The sequence below is a fragment of the Leuresthes tenuis genome, unplaced genomic scaffold (assembly GCF_036924035.1).
Source record: "Leuresthes tenuis unplaced genomic scaffold, fLeuTen1.0.hap1 SCAF_17, whole genome shotgun sequence".
Classification (NCBI taxonomy): domain Eukaryota; kingdom Metazoa; phylum Chordata; class Actinopteri; order Atheriniformes; family Atherinopsidae; genus Leuresthes; species Leuresthes tenuis.
Genome location: NW_027325371.1, coordinates 23,271,272 through 23,291,092, shown reverse-complemented (window position 1 = coordinate 23,291,092; position 19,821 = coordinate 23,271,272). Strand labels below are relative to the sequence as shown.

The window sequence follows — 19,821 nt, the reverse complement described above, 5'->3', positions numbered from 1 at the left end:
TTAGTTTTACACTCACTGCTGCTGCAAGCTGCTGGATCAAGGGTTCACTTAGTTTTACACTCACTGCTGCTGGATCAGGGGTTCACTTAGTTTTACACTCACTGCTGCTGGATCAGGGGTTCACTTAGTTTTACACTCACTGCTGCTGGATCAGGGGTTCACTTAGTTTTACACACTGTTTTGTCTCAGTTTGTGTCCAATGAATAACAACACAGTGTGATGTGGAATGTGTTGTTGTTACTCTGAGGATAAATTTACTCAATTTTGAGACCTGAAAAGGATGTGATTATATTTCAGTGTGTCCTGATGTGAAATATCTTGGGTAGAAGTAGAAGTGGTCGTACAGCCTCTTTCACAGGCTGCAGTTGTACAGCCTATTATCGGTCTTTAATTTACATGAACTTATTAGGGAAAAACACGATAATGACAAATACATTTCTGATGTAGACAGCAGTCGTCATTGTTGGTAAATTATGTCTGCATAAATGCCAGTTAATAATAAAATGAAAACATTACTTGGTTCAAAGAGAAACATAGATATGCTGCAAACAAAAAAAATTATAAAATAAATCAGCAGAAACTTGAATTGCAAGTCATTTGAATTAAGCAAAGAAAGGTACGTTTTAAACTGAAGATGAGCAGCTTGGTACCTGCTCATTTTTCTTCAGATTGCAGGCAGCTCTTGTTCTTCATTTGTCAATATTTGATCAGTGATCACAAAGTGTTTGTACAGCATCATTTAGTTTAAGAAATTATTTCTTAGCAAGACACAAACCACAAGAAACATTCATCATCCACTGTGCTATTTTTGTGAGGACATGGCATTAGTTTCCCGTTCTCTCGCCGTCTTCTCCTGTCAGTCTGTTTTCTGCTGGGTATGGCAGTTTGGTGGCTCAGCACCTCTCAGCTGCTTAAATACGCCAGTCCAGTGTCTGGCCTTTGGAGACCACGTGAAGTCCTATAAGGAGGCCCTTTCCAGGATTAAGACTACTTCTCCACCCTGCTTACCTCACAGCAAAACCATCCCAGAACACCAGTCTCCACCATCAACCGCCTGCTCCACGGACAGATCTGCCCTTAAGACTCACCTTTTCACTGCGGCCTTTAAACAGCTCGCTGTATAGCTGTTCATTCAACACTTAAAAGGAGCTATATAAATCCAAGTTATTAGCATTCTTGTTGTTCTTAAGCAGAAATTAACACCAGCCCCATCTTTATTACGAGAGAACCAAGGTTGAGGTATGAAGGTGAGGCGCACGCTGCCGGCTATCAACCCACAGAAGGCAGCTGCACCGGATGGACCCGTGCTGAAGAACTGTGCAGACCAACTGGCTGGGGTCTTCACCAAGATATTCACAAGTCTCTGTCCCAGGCCACCATCCCACGCTGCCTGAAGTCCTCCATTGTAGTCCCTCTGTCTAAAAAACAGACCACAACCAGCCTCGACGACTGCAGGCCAGTAGCTCTGACTCCCTGTGGTGATGAAGTGCTTCGAGAGGCTTATCAGGAACTACATTATGACATGCTGACGATACCACAGCAGTAGGGCTCATCTCTGGGGTGGATGAGTCTGCCTGGAGGGATGAGGTGGAGCAGGTGACAGAGTGTTGTAGGGACAACAACTTGCTCCTCAACACCTCAAACACCTTTAAGAAGGCAAACAACATTCATTCACTCATCAGCGTGGACTCTGTGGAGAGCGTCTCAGACTTCTGCTTCTTGGGAGTCAACATCAGGGAGGACTTGACCTGGGGAATGCACTCTGTTGAAAGAGGCCCAAAGGAGTCTTTACATGTTGAGGGTTCTCAGGAAGAAAAACATCCCAGAGGAACTGCTGGTGTACTTCTACTTCTTGGTAGAGTGTCCTGGCCTGCTAGCTCTGTGCATGCTTCTCCAGCAGCACAGTAGCACAGGACAGCGCTCCATGGGGTGGATAGATAGCTGCCCTATCCCTTCACTTGAAGAAGTGCACTGTTCTCATTGTCTCGGAAATGTCAAGAGGATTCTGCAGGATCCATCACATCCTCCCTTCAGGTAGACATTTCAGAGCCATAAAGACTAAAACAGACTCAGAAACAGATTCTAACCCTCAGCCATTACCATGCTAAATGGCGCTAAGTTCATCTCGTGCACTAACAGACTTCATTACATTACAGTCTTAAGTTTAGATGTTCTTTTTTTAAGTTATAGCATATTTATATTGTTTTTAGCAAAATTATTTATTCATTTAGTTTGTACTCGAGTAACTTTTTTTTTTTTTTTAACTGCACCTTCATTTCATGATACGTTTGATCGCTACGAGGACCACAAAGAGATTCCGATTCAGCTGAACATCCTTGTGGTGGGATGCAGTCATTGTTTGGTGACAACGTGTCCAATGCCTGCTGTGAATGACATCATCAGTAACAGGTTTGGTCAGAACAATGTAAGAGATGCGTCCAAAATAATTTGTTGAAAAAATCTATAAAAATCAAACACCCAGATGAAGTCCCTAAAATAATATGTTTGCTTGGTTTTACAGCTTCAGGCTGTTTATTAATGTTCACAATCAGAGTCTCCTCCTACACTGTGGTTACTTTAATAAGTCCTGACTACTCACTGCCTATCTGGTACCACCAGGCATCAATGGCCATTGCAACTGGATGAAAAACTATCTGTCCTTGGCGTCCTCTTTGGCAACAGAAATAAATGCAGTGAATGACAGGAAGCTCAAACAACTGCTATGCAGCAGTCAACTTTAGAGGCAAAAGAGCTCAACAGTTCACATGAGACCAACATGGCTAGCTCAAATGTTAGCTCAAAATGTTTCACAGGTGTATTACCATCACATCTCACTGTTCCATGCTGGCTCTTAAACAAGTGAAACCTCAAAGCCCCATCAACAAAAGGACGCTTTGTGCATGTACGGACACGGAGAACCCTAGTCTTTGGGCTGCTCCTGCAGCTCTGAACTCCCTGTGTGCGTCACAGAGCCCTCGGTCTGCTCTCCCTCCTTCTGTTCATCTTCAGTTTTCCGTTTCTCTGCCTTGGTCTTGAACCTCAGCCCGTGGCCTGGAAACCAAAGACAGAAATCATTTTTATACAGACAAGACTCATTTCACCGCCTTGGTAATCAAACAAAAAAAATAATAAATCAGCTTTCTTCATAAATGTGGTTCCAGACACCAAAGGACAGCAGCACATCCTGATCTGTGTCCGATTACCAAATATTTTGACTGTGAAAAACTAATTCATTTTATGTCTTTGAGGGAATTAGCTTAGAAATTGATTGTGATCTTGTAGGTGGAGCAGAATAAATGGAGATTGTGTACAAGAAGGAATAAATAAAAGCAAATTAACCAAAAAGTCCAACTTTAAGGAATTTAACATTTTGTTCAAGACAGACATTCAAGAAGAAGAGAAAGAAGCTGTCGACCACCGCAGTCTTAGTGCGGACCACGTGACTTACAGTCAATGCCTGAGATATGTCACAAACTGGTTCCCACTGGACTGAGTTCACTCAAAAAGAGAGACAGGACCACTAACAGGACACAGAAAGCCCTCTTAATGACCTGCTGCTCCTCACACTTTTAGTGAGGGAAAGGAAAGGTTAAGGAGATGGATGGATGCTGTCTCTCCAGTCAACCACTACTCCTACAGTTATGTCATGACAAAATATCTTATTGGGCCTTTTTGAAAAGGTGGTTGAGGATGGCTTTCACAGTTTTTTAGAAAACACTGTAACAGAAAAACAGATAAAATACAATTCTGACATAGTTATGTGTATATGTACTGACTTGGACAGTCGGCCACCTCTTTAAAAGCCTTCTTCTTACAGCAGCCACGACACAGGTTGAACACACATTTATTTCCCTGCAGAGTAAAATGAAACAGCATGAAGTGTTCAGAATGACAAAGGAAGACGGACATTACACACACACATATATATGTATACATACACACATCTGCATGTACACTGCTCAAATAAATAAAGGAACACCTAAACACCACTATGTAACTCCAAGCCAGTCACACTTCTGTGAATCAACCTGTCCAATTATGAAGCAACGCTGACTGTGAATGGGTTTCACCTGCTGTTGTGCAAATGGAACAGACAACAGGTGGGAATGAGAGGCACAGACAACCCTATGAAGGAGTGGTTCTGCAGGTGGTGCCCACAGACCATTTCTCTGTTCTCATCCTTTCTGGATGATGTTTCGGTCACTTTTGCATTTTGTCAGAGCTCTCACCCCCACAGGTAGCCTGAGGCGGTGTCTACAGCCCACAGAAGTTGTTCAGGTAGTGCAGATCATCCAGGATGGCACATCAATGCATCTGTGGCAAGAAGGTTTGCTGTGTCCCAGCACAGAGTCCAGAGCATGGAGGAGATACCAGGAGACAGGCCGGTACAGCAGGAGACAGGCCGGTACAGCAGGAGACAGGCCGGTACAGCAGGAGACAGGCCGGTACAGCAGGAGACAGGCCGGTACAGCAGGAGACAGGCCGGTACAGCAGGAGACAGGCCGGTACAGCAGGAGACAGGCCGGTACAGCAGGAGACAGGCCGGTACAGCAGGAGACAGGCCGGTACAGCAGGAGACAGGCCGGTACAGCAGGAGACAGGCCGGTACAGCAGGAGACAGGCCGGTAGAGCAGGAGACAGGCCGGTAGAGCAGGAGACAGGCCGGTAGAGCAGGAGACAGGCCGGTAGAGCAGGAGACAGGCCGGTAGAGCAGGAGACAGGCCGGTAGAGCAGGAGACAGGCCGGTAGAGCAGGAGACAGGCCGGTAGAGCAGGAGACAGGCCGGTAGAGCAGGAGACAGGCCGGTAGAGCAGGAGACAGGCCGGTACACCCAGTACAGCAGGAGACAGGCCGGTACAGCAGGAGACAGGCCGGTACAGCAGGAGACAGGCCGGTACAGCAGGAGACAGGCCGGTACAGCAGGAGACAGGCCGGTACAGCAGGAGACAGGCCGGTAGAGCAGGAGACAGGCCGGTAGAGCAGGAGACAGGCCGGTAGAGCAGGAGACAGGCCGGTAGAGCAGGAGACAGGCCGGTAGAGCAGGAGACAGGCCGGTAGAGCAGGAGACAGGCCGGTAGAGCAGGAGACAGGCCGGTAGAGCAGGAGACAGGCCGGTAGAGCAGGAGACAGGCCGGTAGAGCAGGAGACAGGCCGGTACACCCAGTACAGCAGGAGACAGGCCAGTACAGCAGGAGACAGGCCAGTACAGCAGGAGACAGGCCAGTACAGCAGGAGACAGGCCAGTACAGCAGGAGACAGGCCAGTACAGCAGGAGACAGGCCAGTACAGCAGGAGACAGGCCAGTACAGCAGGAGACAGGCCAGTACAGCAGGAGACAGGCCAGTACAGCAGGAGACAGGCCAGTACACCAGGAGACAGGCCACTACACCAGGAGACAGGCCACTACACCAGGAGACAGGCCACTACACCAGGAGACAGGCCAGTACAGCAGGAGACAGGCCAGTACACCAGGAGACAGGCCAGTACACCAGGAGACAGGCCAGTACACCAGGAGACAGGCCAGTACACCAGGAGACAGGCCAGTACACCAGGAGACAGGCCAGTACACCAGGAGACAGGCCAGTACACCAGGAGACAGGCCAGTATGGTATGAGGGCCCGATGTCCACAAGTGGGGCTTGTGCTCACAGCCCAACACCGTGCAGGGCGACTGGCATTTGCCAGAGAACACCAGGATTGGCAGATTGGCCGTTGGCGCCCTGTGCTCTTCGCGGATGAGAGCAGGTTCACACTGAGCACTTGTGACAGATGTGACAGAGTCTGGAGCCGCCGTGGAGAACGTTCTGCTGCCTCCAACATCCTCCAGCATGACCGGTTTGGAGGGGGGGGGGGGGGGGGGGGGTCAGTAATGGTGTGAGGAGGCATTTCTTTAGAGGGCCGCACAGCCCTCCATGTGAGGTACCCTGACTGCCATTAGCTACCGGGATGAGATCCTCAGACCCACTGTGAGAGCATATGCTGGTGCAGTGGGCCCTGGGTTCCTTCTGATGCATGACAATGCTAAGCCTCACGTGGCTGAGGTGTGTCAGCAGTTCCTGCATGGTGAAGACATCGATGCTATGGACTGCCCTGCCCGTTCCCCAGACCTGAATCCAATCGAGCACATCCGGGACATCATGTCTCGCTCCATCCATCAACGCCACGTTGTACCACAGACGGTCCAGGAGTTGAGAGATGCTTTAATCCAGGTCTGGGAGGAGATCCCTCAGTAGAACATCCACCGCCTCATCAGGAGCATGTCCAGGCATTTTAGGGAGGTCATACAGGAATGTGGAGGCCACACACACTACTGAGCCTCATTGAATCAAGTTGGATCAGCCTGTAATGGGGTTTTCCACTTTTATTTTGAGTATGATTCAATAATTCCAAATAATTAAGTTCAGCTGTTCAAGCACCTCGGCATGCAGACTGCTTCTACAAACATCTGTGAAAGAATCCCAATGTGGTACCATGATAGGATGCCACCTGTGCAACAAGTCCAGTTGTGAAAATTCACTACTAAATATTCCACAGTCAGCTGTAAGTGGTATTAAAATAAAGTGGAAGCGATTGGGAACGACAGCAGCTCAGCCACGAAGTGGTAGGCCATGTAAAATGACAGAGTGGGTTCAGCGGATGCTGAGTCAATCGCTACAGACCTCCAAACTTCATGTGGCATTCAGATTAGCTCAAGAACAGTGCGTAGAGTACTTCATGGAATTGGTTTCCATGGCCGAGCAGCTGCATCCATACATCACCAGGTGCAATGCAAAGTATTGGATGCCATGTCGTGCATGCCGCCACTGGACTGCAGAGCAGTGGAGACGCTTTCTCTGGAGTGACGAATCACGCTTCCCCATCTGGCAATCTGATTGAGGAGTCTGGGTTTGGAGGTTGCCAGGGGAACGGTACTTGTCTGACTGCATTGTGCAGAGTGTAAAGTTTGGTGGAGGGGGGGTTATGGTGTGGGGTTGTTCTTCAGGAGCTGGGCTTGGCCCCTTAGTTCCAGTGAAAGGAACTCTGAATGCTTCAGCATATCAAGACATTTTGGACCATTTCATGCTCCCAACTCTGTGGAAACAGTTTGGGGACGGACCCTTCCTGTTCCACATGACTGAGCACCAGAGCACAAAGCAAGGTCCATAAAGACATGGATGAGCCAGTTTGGTGTGGAAGAACCTGACCTCAGCCCGATAGAACACCTTTGGGATGAATTAGAGCAGAGACTGTGAGCCAGGCCTTCTGTCTTCCCATAAATTCCCATAAACACACTCGTAAACCTTGTGGAAAGCTTGGCCAGAAGAGTTGAAGCTGCTATAGCTGCAAAGGGTGGGCCGACGTCATACTAATCCCTCTGGATTAAGAATGGGATGATCTTAAATTCATATATGTGGAAAGGCAGATCTATTTATTTATACACATAAATACCTATATTGGCACATCTATATAGATATTTATATCATGATCAAGAGCACATGGCCACACAATACCCTCCCTGATTTTCTAATGCGTCTCCATCCACCAGATGAAAAGCACAAAGACATCGCTTTAAGTGACTCCTTACCTTTGGGTTGCCGCACTGTTCACATTTGAGGTACTTGGCTGCAGGAGGAAAGAACAGTTATGCTCAGTAACAGTGCTTCATATGAAGAAATAATTGATGAATCAGAGTTAAACTCACGTTTCTGCTCAGGACTGAAATTTTTGTTGGGGTTGCGGGATCTTTTTTTCTGCTTATTTTTGGAAAGGGTGTCAGCTGCTCCATCCAAGTCCTCCAGCGCCCTCTTGTGACACACAGCCTTATTTACCTCTGTGCTCAAACAGGCACCGTTGGTAACTGGCTGCTTTGGCCTGTAGGGCATTGCCAGTTGACAGTTAAAATAAAACTCAGCTCTTGGGAAGACATTGCTTTTTAGAAATACTTTAATGAGAAATGCATCCTTCAGTTTCAAAATGTCATGATTTACTTTACTGAGGAGAACAAATCTACAGCATTGTGTATGAGAATGTGTATGAAACAGCAAACAAAAGACAGTGACTTACGCTGGTCTGACGTACGGTTGGCAGATCCAGTGGGGGAAGGGTAGGTCGCCCCCTTTCTGTTCTACACCTTTTGCTTTGGCTATCTCCTCCTGCATGGACACAGACAGCTGCAGTAGTACAAGGTGAAAATCAATCACACTCTGCAGACACACTGACGTAAGAGCACATCACACTGCCACTGGAGAGAGTACACGGTTTAACTAAACCAGCAGCAGATTGAGAATGGTGCACAAGTGGGGTAAAGGGAAAAAATAACCTGTTGCACAGTGAGCTCTCAGAGGGAATGGCTGCATCTGCCCACGTGTGCACTTCTCATATTCCAAAGAAATATGGAATCACACTCATTATTTGGAGAATGGAGTCCACCTATTGCCAACATGCAATGTGTGCTGCTGCTGCTGCATGAAGTAGCAGGACAGGATGCAGCACTGAAGAATACTGAGGACTGTCACAGAGCTGTGCATCCAAACTGAAGCTCATTATTAACCCATTAGGACCTGATCTGAGTGTACCTGTAACATGCTAAGACGGTACCTCAGGTTTGATGGGTGAAGTAAAGAAATAAACATGTGGAGAGGACAACTAAGAGGACATCTGCAGGTATTGATGAAATTCTTCAGGTAGATTAATGTTAGCCAAGTTGGCAAGGATCAAGGAAAGTCACCTCCGGATACATTCAGCGTATTTTCATGCCACGCAATCCCAATTAAATAACCTGAAAATGAAATATCTATTCATTTTAAAGGGACATTATAATGTTGCAGTATTCTTTTTCATCAGTCATTACAAGCTGTCATGTATGGTTTTTGCTTTTGGCAGGAATCATGTCCTGTGTTGCAGCCGAGCTGAAGAAGCCTCGGGTGTTTCAACATTATACTCCGCACAACAGATGCTGCAAAGCAGATTGTTCTCTCCACCACAGACATCTGGATGATATCAAACATTATGGTGCAGAAACTGAAGGACCCAAGCTGTGGCTATGAGATTTTCTAAGTACAGGAAAAAGCCAAGATATATTCCATAGAACTACAGTGATGCTGCTAGGTACACGTCCTGCGTCCCTGACACATTCAAATCTGAAAGGACGCAGTAAATTCACTATCCATGCGTCCTAGGGACGCACCTCATTGTTCTCATGGAAAACTATACATTTTGAACAATATCTTGTACTTAAAATCACAGTAACTAGCAAATAGAAACCTGTCAGCGGACCTGACGAGCGCTGTTTCAACCCTTTGCGCATTAACTCAGCGCAGACATGATCCCCTCGAGTACGGTATCACGACATGCTAGCAGACATGATCCCCTCGAGTACGGTATCACGACATGCTAGCAGACCTGATCCCCTCGAGTACGGTATCACGACATGCTAGCAGACCTGATCCCCTCGAGTACGGTATCACGACATGCTAGCAGACCTGATCCCCTCGAGTACGGTATCACGACATGCTAGCAGACCTGATCCCCTCGAGTACGGTATCACGACATGCTAGCAGACATGATCCCCTCGAGTACGGTATCACGACATACTAGCAGACCTGATCCCCTCGTGTACGGTATCACGACATGCTAGCAGACCTGATTCCCTCGAGTACGGTATCACGACATGCTAGCAGACATGATCCCCTCGAGTACGGTATCACGACATGCTAGCAGACCTGATCCCCTGGAGTACGGTATCACGACATGCTAGCAGACATGATCCCCTCGAGTACGGTATCACGACATGCTAGCAGACATGATCCCCTCGAGTACGGTATCACGACATGCTAGCAGACATGATCCCCTCGAGTACGGTATCACGACATGCTAGCAGACCTGATCCCCTGGAGTACGGTATCACGACATGCTAGCAGACCTGATCCCCTCGAGTACGGTATCACGACATGCTAGCAGACATGATCCCCTCAAGTACGGTATCACGACATGCTAGCAGACATGATCCCTTCGAGTACGGTATCACGACATGCTAGTTCAGCCGCTACAACAACAGCAACTAACTGCAGATTTCATTTCAACAATAAAGATACAAACTTCTTAGTAGTAAATACATTCACGTTTTAACTGCTCTATGCTGTGTTCACTCAGGTCGATGGTGTTTTAACGTCTGGCGGACGTGCTGTAATGAAATAAATCAAACTTCAGGATCCTGGGACTGCTACCGTCTGGACCTGCAGACTTGTTCTGGTTCACATACAGGCTGCTGACAGGTATGTCATGAAGTCTGTGGAGCTGGAGGCAGGTTAGAAGTATGCTTTTTTTCATCCCTGACCACACATTTTGCTATGTTCTGTTGGAGCTTGCTTTCTCGCTCTTCTCTGGACCCCTCTTTGCTCTGTTATCTTCTTTCTCAGCTATTCTCAAACAGTTGGCAACAACCCCCCATCTCCCTCTCTGAAGGCTTTGTTCTCCATGTTTTTTTACATCACTGGTGATGGTGACTGGTGGTTTGTGACAGGGAAAGTACCTCACTGTTCTTAAGAGGAAAACACTGCACACTAACATTAATGTAGTCTGTCACACATTGCATTAAAATTAAGGATGCACCGATCCGATATTTGGATCGGATAGCGGTACCGATAAATAACGGGCTGATCCACATCGCCGATCTTTTTTATTATTTTTTTTTCATTCCCCCTTGTCCTGTCCAGCATTGGCATTCATTCAAGGACCTTCTGCACTTTTTGGTTAGTTTTTACGAAGCCAGAGAAGCTGTTGTTTTGTTCAGATGTTTAATTCCCATTTGCACTGAACTATATAAAGAGCAGATTACTATTTATTTTAAAAGTCTACCAACCAAGCTAGTGAAGTTATTGTTTTTTTTTCTCAATTTCAGCTCCTTTGTAATTTAATATTTGGTTTACATTGGATTTTGAATCCCTGATTGCACCGACTGAACCAGTTACACTTGTTACATTTTTACGGTTAAGATTGTTTGAACAATTATTAAATAAATAAGTAATTCAGTATATTTATATCTCTTTGTTTGCTTTTTAAAAATTAGGAAAGAAATGTTTAAGTTAAGTGAAATGTTGCCTTGCACAAAAAAATTATCTTTGGTTTTTTCCACACAATGAAACTTACCATTTGTTATCATAATTCCGCACTATTTGTCTGTATCGGATTAGCAAGACTAATCATTAAAAAAAAAATCGTATTGTATCGGGAGGCAAAAACATCTGGATCGGAACATCCCTAATCAAAATCATCCCCATGTGGCCTCAAACGTTATTTTTTTCAGTCCATACAGTCACAGGTTGCTGTGAAACAATGGATGTTTAGCTGGAGATGAGGAGAACTACCCCAGGTCAGACTTTCCTAATGAAAGCAGAGGAGTCTTTCACATTTGGACAGAATAAGTCCAACTTTTTATTCTACCTGGTGGGGCACTTGACAAACTATTGAAATGTAGTGAGAGGGAGGTGTGGTTGAAATTTTCTGAAATTGTCGCGAATGCATTAAGACGTTACGATTGTTGCCTGGCAACAACCTAGCATATGACGCTATACAGGGTGTCAGAAGCACGGCCAGGTATACACCAATACTTGAATAACAAAGGTGAACACTGCCAGTAAATAATAAGGACGTAAACTCACAGCTAGCAGCTCAGTGTTAAAGGTACAGATCTTCTTCACAGACATGACACCATCTGCTGTTAGCAAGCACTACAATACGTTTGCTTTCCCCACTGCTACTGATGTCCCGGTCGGCTCGTATAATCTTAAAGTCAGGTAGAGAAACACTGAACAAGCTTTTTGATTTTATTTGCTAGCAATCCGACGTTCACCATCAGTACTGAAGGAAGACCTGGCCTGAACTCCAACTCTTCGTCCATCTTGTTCCTGCTCAACATCAATGGTATTTGTCAAATCATTGAGAATTTGGGGTCTTTTCCCAGGCCAGTTTGAATTTGGAAAGCTCAATCAGCTGCTTCAGTTTCTAAACAACTCCTGTGTTGGCATGATAACTCATCAAAACAGATGTTGAACAGTATCAGGAATACAAGGAGAATGCTCTCAAGCAGCACAACTTCCAAACAGGCCCAGAAAACCTCTCTTAAGTACGAAGGTAGAGTCAACCAAAGACCCCACAGATCCCCGGATAAAGTTCCAGACAAGCCTGGGCAGACCTAACCTGCCTCCATGGAAAATATCACCATGGACACTGCGTCAGTGAAAGCTGATAAAAAGAGCTCTAGCAAATTACTTTGACTGACTGAAGAACAAAATACAATAGCTGAAAGCTGAGATGGCGAGCATCACAACTGCTCACCGGTTAACATCAAAGAAGTGGAGATGTGGTCAGATAAAGTGGTGCTTGCACAAACTACCATGACCCACCTCAAAAAGACAGGGAGAAGCACTAAAACAAAAGTGTGAAGTCAAAAACGGCAGGATGAGGAGGAAAATATAAGAATAACAGGAATACCTGAGCAACGAGGTTCAAGCTCTCCCATTGCTGTCTCCAAACCTCTAAAGGAATTCTTTCAGGTGGAAAGAAGTCATCATAGAACGCTCTCACAGCAGGCTAACACAGTATAAAGTGAGCGAAAAGCTACATGTGATTACTGCAAAATATCAGGCTGAGGGAGAGACCACATATATTCCAAGAAGAGCTAGAGTTTGTGCAAGACAACTCACTTTCAACAGCAGCCCAATGGCCTTCTGACAGTCTTCCCAGATGTGAGTCAAAGCACACGTCAATTTAAATACAAATGTAGAATTATCAAGCACTTTTTCAACCCCCTTCCCTCAACATGGCAAGCCCCCTTTGTCTTATTTGCACCACTTTGTCGAAATAGAAATACAAAGAATAAATATTAATGATCTTAATTTCTTTTTATTTAAGTCCTTGCCAGATTTGCAGGACTGAAGGCTGTGAAACTAGACTCTGCTTTTACTGATATAACAGCAAAGGCATTACCTTTGTAATGCTTTGCTACCTGGCTCACAAAGCTGCCCTCAGTCTCACCTGATGGTGTTAGTGATCAGACTGTTGTTACCCAGGGACTGTGCGATAAGATGATGAATTAATGCACACACATCTCTGAAAGCATATTTGGTCAAATAGCATTCGCACAAGTAACCATCCTACCTAATGGAGGGCATGACCAAATGAAGAAAGTCATTGTCCAATAAAGTATTTTACTTCTCACACAACTCTGGGAGTGACACACAGGAAGATTAACTTTATACCAACTAAAGACTATAAAGAATCGGAAGACTGATTTATTTTAATAAATGGGACTTATTGACAGAAATGACAGAATTCTCTTTCATTAATACATACGCTCCAAACAAGGCTCAAGAACCCTGATTCCATGAATGCAGTGCTCATCACACGGCTCTGGCACTCTGTTACTAGGTGGAGACGTCCACTCTGTCATGTCCCAGCGCATAGATGGACTCACTCCATCTAAAATGAGTAGAACACTAAAGCACTTTGTATCAGAGGCAGGTATGGTGGATATCTGGAGATGTAAATTCCCCAAGGATATAGAGCTTGTCCTCTTTTCACATCGACATTCATCCTATTCAAGAAACTATCTGTTTTTTTACAACCAAGTTAAACCTGCACAGAATAGAAGACATCAACATTTCACATCGGATCACACACCTTTGGCACTTATGGATTATTGGTCATAGACTGACAAATTAGCATTGGAGAATGAACGCATCACTTTTAAATGATGAGAAATTCATTGCATTCACTGATATAGAATCGAGAAATTAACTAGATGCGAACACTTTACCACCTAATAACAACCATCTTATGCAGTTGTGCAAAAGCTTATAAAAGAGGCCGAATTATTTCATTCACAAGAACAAAAAAGAAGCGTGAAGCCAAACGTAACGAACGAGAAGGCAAGGTGAAAGAGCTCAAACAACATAGGATCAGATCATCATCCCCCAATTTATTGTGTTCTCTGAAACGCACACAGAGAATTGAAAAAACTGAGGGTAAGTTAAGGTTCGCCAGTCAAAAACATTCTGAAAATGCCGACAGGGCAGGTAGACTTTTATGGAAAGACTAAGGGCCACACAAGAACGTTTTAGGTGTGAAACCGGGATTTTTTGAAAACGGGTCCCAGAGTGGGAAAATCCTAAAACGCCGGATAGCACGGAGTCGTGTGGACGGAGAAGCCCACTGTCCATAATTAAGCAGCAATCAGCCAAGATGGTCTAACAAAACAAGATAAAATCTCTCAGACATCTGCAGAAATTCAGACATCCTCATACAGAAATGTATAGAAACAGACACCTTTCTAGGCGACAGCGCTTCAGCACCATTTCTGAAAGTCACCAACCTGAGGGAGCTATCCAAGCCTGTGGCAAAAGAACTGGATGAACCAATCAAGGAATTCAAAATACAACAGGGAATCCCCACAGCACAGTTAAAACATGAGTAACGTGGATCCAGGACTCATCATGTATGTGCAGGCTTACTAAAGAAAAAATCCTACTGTATGTGTGCCACCACTTCAGACCCAACCCCTCTCAGACTCAACTCTGAAAGAAATCCAAATGACAGAATGGACTAATAACACCGTGAGAATTTGTAGAAGGGTAACACTGACTCAGGCTGCTGAAAACAATCTCTGCATGGACACATATTTGCTATTTAAAGTACTTTACTCCCTTGCATTTGGATAATGGCTTTAGAAAATGGCCTCAAAACAATTTCAACTGTACAAGGATGGAGCCCTTAAATCATTGGCACAGTCCAGGGACAAATTTCAGCTTCCCAGTACAGACTTTTATAGACATTTAAGGGACCTTCTGAGGTGAAAAAGGGACTGAAGCCCAGTGCAGTTGGAGATTAATTGATAAAGGTTTAAAAGGAAAAGGAGCAAAAGGCTATTTCTATCATAAGCCATCTCCACCATATAGTCTCATCCACAACCCCAAGCTATACACTAAATGAACATAGACATACCACAAAATAAATGGGAAGTAATATGTAGTGAAGCACATGTGGTAACCAACTCAAATACATGTGGGGGGGGGGTTTAAATGAAAAGTAGCGATTAAATTTTCTCATTACTGGGACCAACACCGACGGGATGTGTCGGGACAGCGGAAAAATATTTTTTGCATTTGCTATTAAATCTATCTCAATTAAATGGTTAAAACCTAACACTCCAACATACCACATGTAGCTCAAAGCATGGCAGATATACTAGATGGAAGAGATAATGCATGACTTAAGAATTCAAAAAAGACTTTTACCAGCGGCTGGAGCCCTGCAGACGCCGTTTTAATGCAGTCAGAATACCATGTATCGCTTGTATTTTGCGTTGCTGGGGTGAAGTGACTGACAGGCAGACCACACTACTGTGTGTGGAGAAGTGAATCTTTGCTTCTTTTTTTTAACTCCCTGCCTCTGTCAGGTGTGTTATTTGAGCTACTGTTTATCAAGTTGTACCTGGCAGCGCTGCTTCAGCTGCCGGCTGACATCAGCCAGGCCCTCCAGAGTCTTCACCTTAGCCAATTCTTCCCTCAGGTCCTGGTGGATCTGCAGCCTAAACAAAATCAGATGCATTCAACTCAGCACGAGCACATGTGAAAATGTCGCAGGATGTCTGTTTGGCTGCTTTTTTAGCTGGTTTGGTGACTAGCCGCTAACATTTCCATGGACTCCATTTTGCACCTTACATTGTACATAAGCTGACCGCTTGCTGCACTTTGGACTGTACATTAAATTGATTTTTTCTTAAGTATTATGCTACCAAGCTTATTTCCAGTTCTGTGTACAGTGACTCTGGCAGGCAGCTTGACAGAATCCGACTCGGAGCAGCCGGGTACCTTCTGTTCTCTTGGCTGAAGACAGAAACAGATGATGTGCATAAAAGCAGTTTTATCAGGGATTTGACTGTTAACAGTAAAAACAAATCAGAGCAAAGCAATCAGAGCAGGAAAGACGTGGTCAGGTTAGCAACACTAGCTGAAACCAACATAATGATCCACATCCAGAGGTTTTCCCTTTTTTGAGAGAAAATTGCCATCAAAGTAAAAGTAAGCCATTGGATGAGAGGTATTGCAGATACTACGTGTGCTTAACTTTAATGCTCTCTGTGACATTTATGCTGCTGTTGACTTTGAGTTATAAGTGGTATAGTGAGGAAATATTGTGTTCCTGCAGCTGCTCATTCTGGACTCATTCACTGGTGTTCGTCTGGTTTTGACAGCAATGGGACGCAAAGCTGAGGGACTTGTTCACAGACACCTCTCACCCGTCCTGGGAATATCTCACACTGCTCAAAAGCAATACAAAGTTCTATTTTGTAGAATTTCCTGTTAACACGTCACACCATGCTGCCTCAGAAGGTCAGCATGGACTTGGTAGCTGACTGGCTGGTGAAATGCGTTATGCTCCTGTTTTGAATTTGATCTCAGTCTCATCAACAGTTTTCCCATGGACACATATTCCTTCAGTTTGACTGAAATCATTCTGATTAGAGATGTCATCTCAAGCATTTACATGAACACAGAAGAAAGTGATTGAGTTAGTTATGCCTTTACATGCCACAGCGCACTGAATTGATTACAACCTAAAGTGTATTTTTAGACTCAACACGACATAAAGATACTCTGAGAAGTTAAGTCTTCAGCTTTCACTGCACATAATCAACTTTGCTCTTGTCTCACTTTTTTAAGAGTGCTACTGTGTCACCAAAGAATCAGTGATGACCATTTCAATTTTCACCTGTTTCACCTTTACAAAAGCAAAGAGTTCAACAATGTGATCTACAGAAAGACACAGGAACAAAGACATACGTGTGGTGCCAGAGCTTGAAGAGGTGGGCTCGTACGTAGGACAGAGAGCAGGGAGGGTACTGCTTCACCACCTCCAGATATTCCTCAGCCATTTCCCACACTGGGGGGCTGCAGCCCTCAAATAGTGCTGGATTATGCAGATTCCCTTCTAGGAAAAATGGAACATAGAAATTCATTGAAAAACAAATACCAGTAAAATACCAGTGCTCATGCTAATTATTAGCATGTACAAATATGAACCAATCAGGGATACAAGCAACATTTCTTGAAACCATATATATATATAAATATGGCTGATGGTGGATTTTGTTCTAACCTGCACTCATAACTCCCTGCACTCCTGTCTCCTGAATGCAGCGCTCCACATCACTCAGGTGTTGGATGTTGCCATTAGCAAACACTGGAATATTCACTGCCCTCCTGTTGCCAAATCACACCAAACAAATCAATCAGCATTCCAGGTACTTTTATTAAAATACTATAAAGCTGACCAAAAACAGAGGAATTCAAACAAAGGCCAGGCTCACCGTACTGCTTTAATGTGCTCCCAACTCGCGATGCCTGTCATGGCTCCTTTCTGATCTTTGGTTCTGCCGTGCACTGTCAGCAACTGAGAAAGAGACAGAGGAACACTCAATGAACACCTCAGACTTTAGCAAGCTTTTTGAGAAACTTTGGCGAAGTAACAGTGCTAAAGAGGTAAAGTTAGAACTGAGATCAAACCTGACATCCAGCCTTCTCCAGCATCTGGGCATAGTGGACTGTTTTTTCAACCTCCTTGAACACACGGATCTTACATGTGATCGGCACTGACAGCTTTTCATTGGCTAGCCTGACTGACAAATAAGAGGGAGGTTTTAGATTCCCTGGACAGTGAAAGGGTTGGTACTTTTCTTTTTTAGGAAAGATTTTATGAATAGCCTTTGAATTGACATTTTTCAGAGGTACAGCATCGACTTAATGTCCTGATGCACAAGACAAACTGTTCTACTTTGTTTACTGGAGCAAACATGACGAGTTTAACAGACTTACCCATCTTCTCTAACAGCTCCCACTCATCCTGTAGAAACACTCCATAGTGTCCTGAAAAAAAATCCCCCCCGGCTTAGTGCTTTTATTTAGTTTTATGCAGATCCATCAATATGTCTGCATGCCCAGGGTTCTACTGGGTCAGAACTGTGTGTACCTCTTTTTGCTATCATCTGTGGACAACCCAGGTTGAGGTCAATGGCATCGCAGTAGTTCTGAGCCAGCAAAGCTGCCTGAAGGAACACTTCTGGATCATTGGCACAAAACTGTCACAAAGACAACGGAGCACTGATTTCTACCGACGACCCACACAGTACACGTTTCAGTAAGGTGTCATTTCACATATGAACGGGCAACTGGACTTGTTCTTGGATCTTGAAGAAGTCTCAGCTCTCATCTGAAAGGCTTCTTCAGTTCTGAACCAGATGGTGGGGAGTATCAGCTGATAAGCAGAGAGGGGCACTAGTCATTGACCTGTCTACCTGCCTGAAAGGGTGAGTTTAGGTCACAGCATCCGTGGCGTGAATGATTGTGAGATAGACAATTCTGAGGTGATAATGACCCCAACAACATGCACATTGGTTCAGTGACACATGAGACTGACAGCCTCAAAACAGCCCTCTCTGCTTATCAGCTGATAGCTCCAACATCTCGTTCACCTGGATGACTGAGAATCTTCATCACCATATAAACGGGAGTTTACAGCGCCGAACCTGCTTCTATCAGCTTCTCCATTTGTGATCCTCACCTGGGTAATGAGGGGTCTGTCCTCCTCACAGACTTCACTGTAGAGGTTATCTTTCCTATAGTTGGCGTCTCGGACAAACACTTGAGCGTGTAGCATGGGGGTGTAGCAAAGATGAGCGCCATGCCGGCGGCTCAGTAAGCGCCAGGCCAACTCGCTCTGGTCCACCATGGGGGCCACCACAAAGCGCGCTTCTCTTAGGGTCTTCCTCCAGAATTCAAATCCCTGGAGCTTTGCCATCGCAGAAGACTTCAACAGATCACACGGAGCAGCAATTTGTTAGACATCCATACAGTATTCTCTGAATGATGCAACATTTGATAACCAACTACTATCTACCAAAAACAGCCCCCCAAATCACTTGTAGAGCCAAATGCCACAGAACAACTAAAATAATATTGTCCTCTTGATTCTAGCTTTTCCCAAACTAACTTTGATTAAACGTCTATGTGAAAAATCCCAGACGCCAGTAAAAGCAGGAAGTCCCTTCTGGTTTCCATTTAGTATTCACTTTCCAGCATGTCCTGCAGAGTGGCGCGCTGCTAACACGGCTAACTGCAGTCAGTTGACTTAAAGCACGTGATGATGTCCTACCGCGGTTTTTCCACAGCGACGACTTTAACCGAACGAATATAATAATTATAGGTGTGCTGAGTGTGTCTGCATTGACATGAATAGACACTTAGTTGTTTCACCTCTTTAGTATTAAATTTTGGGAGAACCCTAACACAACGCTTTCCAACCGTGTGCAACAGCGAAATAGCGCCGGTGGGAAACTTTTCCAGCTTTCCACTTTTCTTCCTCTTTCTGAAAATAACGGTAGACATCCTTTTGATTCCTGATATTATCGCCTCCCTTTGGCTGTATAACGACAGAGGTGAAAAATAAGATACCCATCTCTGTACTTAAAGCTTCTACGGGACAAGTAGCAGCCCTATATGCCAAATCTCACTTTAATCCACGCATAAGAGTACTTCCTGTGCAGACACAATAGTTGTATAGTATGTATATTTCAAAATACAGCAGTTCAATTAAATATCTATGTAAAAAAAAAACTATGGCTAAAGTGATAGAGCTGTCATCTGTTTATCTGGAGATCAGTGGTTTGATTCCTGTTCTTCAAGTTCATTGATGACACCACTGTGGTGGGCTCATGTGGGGATGAGTCCACCTGCAGGATGAGGTGGAGCGTGGAACTGGGAAATAACCACATGGGTTATTGACTACC

General features: G+C 44.8%; 2 protein-coding genes across 3 annotated transcripts in view; both read right to left on the bottom strand.

The window, feature by feature from the left end:
• Window positions 1-19,821, bottom strand: part of cln3 (CLN3 lysosomal/endosomal transmembrane protein, battenin) — a 313,824-nt gene that overhangs the window by 22,860 nt on the left and 271,143 nt on the right. The window lies entirely within an intron of this gene.
• Window positions 404-19,332, bottom strand: dus1l (dihydrouridine synthase 1-like (S. cerevisiae)). 2 transcript variants are annotated; one of them, XM_072369716.1, is made up of 14 exons: window positions 19,026-19,332; window positions 18,597-18,842; window positions 18,006-18,114; window positions 17,852-17,902; window positions 17,543-17,655; window positions 17,347-17,429; window positions 17,136-17,239; window positions 16,820-16,967; window positions 15,468-15,564; window positions 8,043-8,131; window positions 7,681-7,850; window positions 7,564-7,601; window positions 3,777-3,852; window positions 404-3,051 (listed from the first exon to the last, which is right to left on the bottom strand). In XM_072369716.1, the coding sequence occupies exons 2-14, from the start codon at window positions 18,831-18,833 to the stop codon at window positions 2,921-2,923; spliced, it is 1,446 nt and encodes a 481-aa protein (XP_072225817.1). In that variant the 5' UTR covers window positions 18,834-18,842; window positions 19,026-19,332; the 3' UTR covers window positions 404-2,920. The 2 variants fall into 2 exon arrangements, with proteins under 2 accessions (XP_072225817.1, XP_072225816.1); XM_072369715.1 differs by lacking the exon at window positions 19,026-19,332 and having other exon boundaries at window positions 18,597-19,002.